The sequence below is a fragment of the Typopeltis vanoorti genome, chromosome 3, assembly GCF_054136105.1.
Source record: "Typopeltis vanoorti isolate ZY-2024b chromosome 3, IOZ_Tvanoo_1.0, whole genome shotgun sequence".
In the NCBI taxonomy this organism is placed as follows: Eukaryota; Metazoa; Arthropoda; class Arachnida; order Uropygi; family Thelyphonidae; genus Typopeltis; species Typopeltis vanoorti.
In genome coordinates, this window is record NC_143551.1 from 138,535,878 (window position 1) to 138,545,372 (window position 9,495).

Consider the following 9,495-nt stretch of genomic DNA (forward strand, 5'->3'; position numbering starts at 1 on the left):
ATTGGAAACCATTCCATACCAACTGGTTGAAATTTATATGTATAATCATGTTATATATATATATATATATATATATATATATATATATATATTATATATATATATATATTAACATCCCGTGTGGTGACACCTGTAAACCCCCATCAGGGAATCAAGTAGATGAAAAAACAAAACAAGTGTTGGGATCACAAGGAGAAATAACCTGGAATAATAATGGATAAAGAATAATAAATCTTTGCCTTACAAATAATTTAGTAATAGCGAATGCTACATTCAAGCATAAAGAAATCCATAAGTTCACCAGGGAAAAGCCTAGTAGAAACGAAAAATCTATAACTGACTACGCCATCATAAGCAGATCGTAGTGGAAGTATACAAAAAATGCAAGAGTCTATAGAGGTCCTGAAATAGGCAGTGACTACTACTTATTAGTATTGGAAACAATTCATAAAATAAAAATTGAAAAATGTAGAAAAAGTAGCAAGAAAATAAATGTTAAGATAAAGAACTACAAACTAAAGAAAGAAGAAACAGCTATTGAGTATAAAATAAAAATAGAAGAGAAGATGAAAGAAATAGAAAAAAAGAGATATATGAAGACCAAGATGTAGCTATTTGTAGTGAATCCTTAAATAATAAACAGAAGAAACATAAAACACCCTGGTGGACTGAAGAACTAAAAGAAGAAATTAAAAAGAAAAAGCAATTGTGGAAATGATATATAACATCAAAGCTACAGGTATAAAGAAACATACAAAAGCTCTTCTATGTTGTTTTAAGAAGAATGAGGTCAGAGAAAGAATGCCCTATAAAGTTTATCAAAAATAAGGATGGAAAGTTACTCACAAATTCCAAAGACATTATGGAAAGATGGAAACAGTACTTCCAACAATTATTGGAAGATGCAGGACATGGAAAAAATAGAGCCCTAAGAGCAAGACCTGCAAGCAAAACAGAAGATCAAGTGAGGAAATTCATGCAAATGAACTGTTAGCAGCAATAAATAAAATAAAACTGGGAAAATCAGCAGGTCATGACCAAATAACACCAGAAATGAGAAATAGCAATAATAATTCCTATATTTAAGAAAGCAGACAACGTAAATGTGAAAACCATAGAGGAATTTCACTTTTAAGCGTTCCAGGAAAATTGTATGCCCGTATTTTAGAAGAGAGGCTCAGGAACCAAATAGAGGATACACTGGACGAAATGCAATATGGCTTTCAAAAAAATAGAAGCACGCAGGATCTTATCTTCAGTCTTAGACAAATATCAGAGACAGCATTGGAATATGGAAAAGAACTACATGCATGTTTTATAGATTTTGAAAAGGCTTTTGACTGAGTTCCCAGACACTTAATATGGCAAACATTAAAGAAAAACAAGATACAAGATAACTTAATAGCAGCCATACAACGCCTCTACAAAAGTAATAGAAATTATGTAAGAACCTGTAATAATAGATCAAAAGAATTTGAAACAAATGTTGGAATGAGACAAGGCTGTATCCTCAGCCTTCTTCTCTTCATCATCGTAATGGATGAAATTTTAAAGGCATGCCAAACAAAAACAAAAAAATTCCACCTAGGATACAGGAAACTGGAAGAAACCGGGATTTCACACATGGCTTTTGCAGATGATGTAGTGATTCTAGCAAATACAGCTGAAGATCTGCAGTACAACATCAACATTTGGTATGAAGAAACAAAAGAAAAGGAATATGACCATAAATATAAATAAAACTAAAACAACGATCATATCTAGAAACCAACAAAAACACATAATAAAAATAGAGAGCCATCAACTGGAACAAGTCCACTCCTTTAAATACCTGGGATCATATGTACAAGAAGATGGTAGACTAGACACAGAAATTAACAGCAGGATAACCTGGGGAACAAAGCTATTCTATGCAATGAAATGCCCACTCCTAGATAAGAAAGAAGTCACCCAGAATACCAAAATGGCAGTATACCGTTCAGTGTTTCTACCAACATTAACATACAGTTGCGAGTCTTGGTGTTTAACAATAGGAAACACAAATAAACTACAAACAATTGAAATGAAATATCTCAAGAAAGTGGCACAAAAAACAAGACTAGACCGAATAAGAAATCAAACTATAAGAGACAGCCTTCAAGTTGCACCTCTGAACCAATTCATAACATAAGCCCAAATGAGGTGGTTTGGGCATCTTAATCGAATAGTAGAAGGAAGAATAGCAAAAACTGTATACGAAAGCCAGAAAATAGGAAAAAGAAACATAGGCAGACCTAGGAAAGGTTGGCAAAAAGAAATTAAAGAAAAATTGGAAAAGAAGGGAATTAACTGGAAAGAAGCAAAACAAGCCTTGGACAGGACGGCATGGAAATCTCTTTGGCAAAATCTCAACGATTAAAAGCAGAAGAGATCATAGACGAAAGAAGAAGATATATAAACATGTTGCTCTCCAGCCCAATGTAATTTTGTAACCAACAGATAATAATGATAATATTGTAGTGCAGATAAAGATTGTAGTGCAGCTTGTTTCTCTATATATAGTGTATATGTTCCAGAAGATGATCTTGATATAAAGATCGAAACGGTGAGTGTTGATTTTGGTTTATATTAAACTAAAGTTTTACTCAAACACAGTAGTTGTCTCCATAATTTTCCAAAAGGTATTCTGATCACTGTGTAAGCCTAATGGAAAAGATAATACAGAATCTTGATGCAAATGCAGTTATGAGATTAGATGGTATATCAGTGCAAGTATTACAAGAAGGTGCTAGGGAATTGTAGTACCTTTGACCACACTGTTTAAGTCTCAGCTCTGTGTTAGTCCCAAGAGATGGCAAAGGAAAGGTAGAAAGGGTGGAAAGAGGGGAAATAGTTCCATTGCATAAAGGCAACTCCAAGACAGGTAGCAAATTATCGACTCATCAGTATCTCTGGAGAAAAAATCCAGAAATGGATAGATAGGAATGGGACACTATATGAGAGCAATATGGTTTAGTGAAGGGCAGGTCATGCATCAGCAACTTACTTAACTTTAATAATACAGTGACTGCTGAGTTGGATAAAACTAATGGCTACACTGTGATCTGCTGGACTTTGCAAAAACCTTTTTGATGGGATACCACATGGAATCCATGCGGTTAGTCTAGTGGCTGTGCGCTTCGCAACCATATGCCTGGACGCTCCTTCCCAGGCATATGGTTGCGAAGCACACAGCCACTAGACTAACTGCATGCGCTTCGCAACCATATGCCTGGGGAAGGAGTGTCCTAGGTTTGATTTCCATCGATGACGTGAGGAGCTTAAGGATCTTCTTCAGTCATAGCCAAGTTAGCCAGTCTTGGGCATGGACAGCAGGGTTTTTCCCCCAGATTATCCTGGGGTTTTTCCTCCTGCTTTGCAGGAGGAAAAACTGGCCCCGTGAACACACGTTTTGACAGACATGGGATACTACTGGGAATAAGAAGCAACCAACCTTTTCCATGGGATTATCAGTTACAGAAGCTTACATGGTAAAATGTGTAGGCCTGCACGAAAGCATAACATATGATGACAACGATACTATGACCGCATGGAATTCTGAAAAATAAAATGCAGTAAATGAGGAAGGATATGAAGTTAATGATGTGGATAGAAGGGTGGCTGATGGAGAGATACAAGCAATTTATTCATAAGCATAGTCCAGTAGAAAGCACATGACTAGTGGTGTGCCACAAGGCTCTACCTGAGCCACTACTATTTAATTTGTATATTAATGACATGAGATATGATCTGAGGGGGAATATTCATTCATTTGCTGACAATGCGAAATTGGATACAACAATAGTTAACATAGATATTAGAATTTTGCAAGATGATAAACAGATGTCAGTTTTTAATGTGGCAAAGTGTAAGGATTTGCATTTTGGAGCAAAAAGATTACAAGCTGTGTATCCTAGTGATGAAACTGTACTCCAGGAAATTGAAGGTATAGGTGGATAAGGAGTTGAAGTTTAAAAAGCATATTGAAAAAATAGCTCATCGGATTACTTGGTTGAAGAACATTCAACAGGCAGAGATAAGTAGGTTAATATACCTCTTTATAAGGCCATAATAAGACTGGCTACTGCGCATAGATCTGGTCGTCTGGATTGCTTGGTGATGAGGAAGAGGTAGAGAGGATCCATAGGCAAATGACAAAATGGTGGCAGGTCTATGGAATGTTCCATATGAGGGCAGGTTGAAGATTTGTGAGTTACAGAAATCAGCTGATAGGAAGAAAAGGGGTGATATGATTGAAGCACAGAAATTACTGAAAGGTTTTTCATGGGATTAATAGAGGAAAGTTTTCAGAACAAGTCTGGTGAAGGGGAGAAAATTAGGGGGATCATTCCTAGAAACTGAGCAAGGGTATAGTTAGCAAGGTGTGAGGACTAGATTTTTACTAGGAGAGTGGAGAATGAGTGAAATAGGCTGCCAGAATCTGTTGTGGGTGCCATGTTGGTGAATGATTCAAGGCAAAGAATGCATGAATATTGGATATTGCTTAGCACAATAATTAGGGTAAACCCCTTGAGTCTATGGACTCCATGGAATTGTCCATATAATAATAATGTCTCAACCTATTCTATAGCTGTATTCACATTAAGATTTCTATTTATTCAAAACACCTTGAGTTCATTTTGAAAGTTTATTTTTCACTTGGTTAGACTATAATAAATTTAGTTTAATCCTTTATCCAAGTGTGAGCAAACAAAGTTTGTGCCTGCAAATATCTTCAGGACTGAGGTAAGGTAGTACAACACTGGGAAACTCGGAGCAAAAGGTGGACCAAGCTAACATCACTCCTATCTCAGTATCTCCCATAATGCAAAATACATCTCCTTGCTGATATGTATAATGTTATGCATTAAGGGAAGGGCCACTACCTAGACCAGTTTCAAACTTTATTGAGGTCTCATCAGTGGGAGCCAGGCCTAGAAGTGGAGATGCCATGGCAGAAGCAATGGAGAAGGTCATCTTTACCTATAGGAGTTGCCAAAAGGTGTGCCACCTTATTATTGAATTACTCTGGATTCAGAGAAAGATGTTGAAAGTTTATTTTTCACTTGGTTAGACTATAATCAATTTATTTTAATCCTTTATCCAAGTGTGAGCAAAGGATTAAGCTAAATTGATTATAGTATTAATCAATTCCTTATCAAGAAACAAACTGATAATAGCATCAACCTGTCGGTATACAGAAAACCTACTAACACTGGATGCTACCTCCATTTCGACTCGTCTCACTACATATCCCAGAAACTCAGCATTATCCATATGCTCAAAAGAAGAGCTATACAGCGTACCACAGACCCTGGCGACTTACAAGAAGAATTAATGAAAATATCCAGAGATCTATCCCTAAATGGCTACCTAACAAGAATCATCAACAAGATTCTCTTTAGTGACATACCGCAAAGACAACGAGATGAAACCCAATACATCAGCTCTATAACAATTCCATTTGTTAGTACGATATCCAAAAAATTAGCTCTTCTTCTAAAACCATATAATATCAGAGTAACCTTCAAACTTATTGAGACCATTCAAAAGTTTATAAGATTACCAAAAGATAGCCATCCTTTCTACAAATACTCTGGAGTTTATATCATACCCTGTTCATGCGGTATTAATTACATCGGACAGACATCTAGAAGTTTTGAAACAAGAAAGAAAGAACACATAGCCTATGTAAGGAATAACAGACAGGATATATCAGGCCTTTCTTCCCACTTTGCCTCTACCAATCATAATATTGAATGGGATATGAGCCATATGCTCTACATAGAAGAGAACTACCATTCCAGAACATTTAAAGAAGCTACTACAGTCGCCCATTCAACAGGTAACTTAAATAAGAATCAAGGCCTAATCTTACCAGATATATGGAAAACTCTAATCAGATCATTTAACCAAAAAGAAATGAACTTTCATGAAAATTACAATAAATTTCTCAACAAATAAAACATTGCGACACGCGTATTATATCATTGTATCATGCACAGTGATAACTTTATATAATTTTTAGAATTGTCAGTTAGTTTCCTAGTTTTTGTTACTTTCTATTGCTTATCAGTGTATCCTTTGAAAATGCTGACAGATATCAGTCAGTGAAACATCAGATATTAAACTATTATTTACTTGACTAACATACAGAATTAAGTCTTTAAATTTATTAATGATTATTATTTTTTTTTATCACTTTGCATAAAGATGTATCACTCTTAGTAATAAATCATCATGTAAAAGATATTTACATGCTTAGATCTCTGAAAATTTGAGTTATTTATGCTTAACTTTTTAATAAGCAATAGTATTTAGTCAAAATTTGGGTAAAACTCCAATGTGAGATTGCACGATGAAGAATTTACTGGTGTGTCTATTTTTTTTTCCCCTCAATGCTGTCCACAATACAAGAGCCTGTTAATTATTTTAATCATAAAACATAAGATCCATTTCAAGAGTGTTCTTTATTTATTAATAAAGATCATTAATTAGCAGATAGCATTTATAGATTAATATAGATTAAGTAAAATAATTAATTTAATTCTGCCATGCATGTGTTGGAAAAGTACAGTTTCCTGTACTTTTCCAACTGGGAGCCTGTTTTGATTTATAGCAATTTAAATATCTAGATTGTCGGTGGAATAAGCTGAAACAGAAGCAGATACAGCCAGAATTACTTGGATGAAAAATCTAAAACATGCACAGATCTACTGTTAAACTTTTTCACCTAGCCTTTTATAAAACTGAATGATATTTGAATTATGGCAGAAGCAACTTGGAATATGAGACGAGTGAAATGTGTGTGCTAATTGCTCATGTTCATATGACCAATGAAAAACTACCTCTATATTGCATCCTACATGGGATTCAAATCCAGGTCTTCCTACAATTCAGAAGAGTGCAGAATGTCATCAATTTTCCAAATAAAAATGTCATCTACAGGTGGAGTAGTACAAAAGTAAATTAGATATTCAAGACAGACTCACTACGAAACTTAAAATATCTTATCATTGAAATCAATCTGAATGCGAATGCTGGAACACCAACTAAATAAATAAATAAATAATAAACTGTCAAATAACAATGCACTGATGACAAGAGTGGGTATATGGTGCTGCCATCTATTATTCAGAGTAGGAAAGTCCTTAAGGTAAATACTGCTCGTAATATTAGTAAATTCATTATACTTTGTGCTTCTCGTATGTGTGACTCCAGGTATCTGATTATAATATACACAACGTATATGGTAATCTTAGGAGAACAAAGTTCTTTGTAAAAGGGGCCAGAAAATTCAATAACCAAAGTGCCACTTAAGGGTGGCAGGACGAATCTAGTAATAATTCATTAAGTTTAATATAATCACTGCCACTAATATGCCAGCAAAGGTTGGTCGATTGGTAGAGCCTGTGCTACTAATGGCTCAGTTAAGTAAGTTTGCGCGGTTAGTAGTTGGCCACATCGTTCGATGCTTTTGGCACACTCTCCCTCGATGAGTCTTTGGACTCCCTGGAGGTGTCAAATAATAATAATATGAACATCCCAAACCATAAAACGAGGAAATAACAGCATTTATTTTATCGCTATGTATGTGAATAACCGAGCTTAACGCATGATAACCACTACTGAAATAGTTTATTATTAGCAGCTGTAGTAAAAATAACTACTGAAAAAAGTTTGTTATAGAAAACAGTGTAGTATATTTAAGTATTTCTCCATCAGGTTAAACATTTATTAATGGCACACACGCATCTACAAAATTAAATTTTGATCTCAATAATATGCTACCTAATCATCGCTGGCACAACTTTGTCATCCCAGGTGAGTGAATTCATTTTGCTCGTCACTCTTATAATTGACGAAACAAATGCTCAACATATATGTAATTCTCATCCGATGACAAATAATTAGTTAATGCAGAACTGTTGGTCTTCTTTATTATATACTGATGTTAAAATTTTTCATTCGAAGGAGGAAGATAATACGGAAGATAAAAGGGCGTGTTCATACATACATACATATAAGTCAAACTTGTAAAAACAAAGCAGGGAAAAAGTAAATACACAAATGAGAAAATTTCTGCTAAGTAATGTGATTACGTAATCACAACGCACTGGAGTTTTAAGAAGTGCAGGAACTGCTAGGAAATTATCAAAATTTATAATATATACCAGACTTACTTCATCCTCAGATCGTCCACTTCGGATTTCCATTTCTCTGTCGATAGTTGTAACTTGGCTTTATCCTTGGCTGTATCATCAAGAAGTTTGCGGACATCAGCTAGCTCTTGTTCGTATATAGATTTCATGTTATTCACTTCCCGTGTGGTAGTTTCCTGCGTAGTCCGGACCTGCACCAGAAGACGGCTATTCTCTGATTCCAGATGCCGCACACGGTCGATGTAAGCGGCGAGCCGGTCATTGAGGTGCTGCAGTTCTTCCTTCTCTTGTATGCGGGAGAGTCGAGCTGGACTGAGCGGAGACCGCGGTCTATCACCAGAGCTTGTAGTTACATGGGGACTTGGGCTGCGAGATTGATGGGTTACTGTTGTGGAAGTCAACGTTCTTCGAGTAGTTGCCTTGCTGGCCATTTTTAGGGTTAACAGTTATCACTAAATAGATACAAAAATTTAGTACCGAAACGTGCGCTTCTCACAAATACTCCAACGTACCTAAGCTGCGCCAATGACAGCTTTAACATAACATGCAATTTGATGGCAGCGCCACTCAGCGGATAGATTTGGATTCCGACGGAAAATTTTAATTGTTACTATTAGATCTAATAATAGATACTGTATGTGATTGTATACTTTAATCGCAATCATGCAAATAGAGTAATTCTAAAACAGCTTAAATTGAGAACACTGATAATTAATATTCTAGCGACTTTTCTCTTCATGATCGTTGATGAACTGTTCCCTGATTTTATGAAATCATAATGACCAGAAAGTTAGTCTTAAGCTAGGTCTTAATTTTCTATCTGTAGTGAAATTCTACTTATGTAGAACCCCCCCCCCCAAATAAAAGAGCGGCATTTAGAAAAATTAACACTTTCTGAAGTGACAAGCGGAGATAGTCACGTTTTCGTTTTATTATAGTGTTGATCTTTGCACATATATTCCAGGACAGAAAGGGGCTTCAAACTAGGATGAGATATCTTGCTAAGTTATGTACCATCAAGGGCCCCTTAGCGCAGATGGAAGAACAATGAACCATAATCTCTTCGAAAAAGACTACATTCGATTTTCGTCATGACTAAAATAATTTTTGTACGGTTTTCATCTGAAGGTGTTTTTTTTTCCTTCTCCATAACTCAAAAACAAGCAAATCGGCCACCCAGTCAACAGACAAAAACATTGCATTGTGGCTGGTAGATTATGCAGTGTAGAAAGGTGGAATGTAAGTTGTTGGAAAGTTGTTGGCCTTCCGTGATGAGTCCTTACACTCTATTAAGGTTTATTTACTAATAATTTTT

General features: G+C 35.6%; 1 protein-coding gene across 1 annotated transcript in view; it reads right to left on the minus strand.

Moving 5' to 3' along the window:
- The window catches only part of LOC150108598 (lamin-like), a 118,734-nt gene extending 110,062 nt beyond the window's left edge, over positions 1 to 8,672 (minus strand). Inside the window, exon 1 of the mRNA XM_090390885.1 lies at positions 8,202 to 8,672. Within this exon, the coding sequence (XP_090247011.1) occupies positions 8,202 to 8,611 (410 nt within the window). The 5' untranslated portion in view covers positions 8,612 to 8,672. The remainder of the gene's footprint in view (positions 1 to 8,201) is intronic.
- Between the last annotated feature and the right edge of the window lie 823 nt (positions 8,673 to 9,495).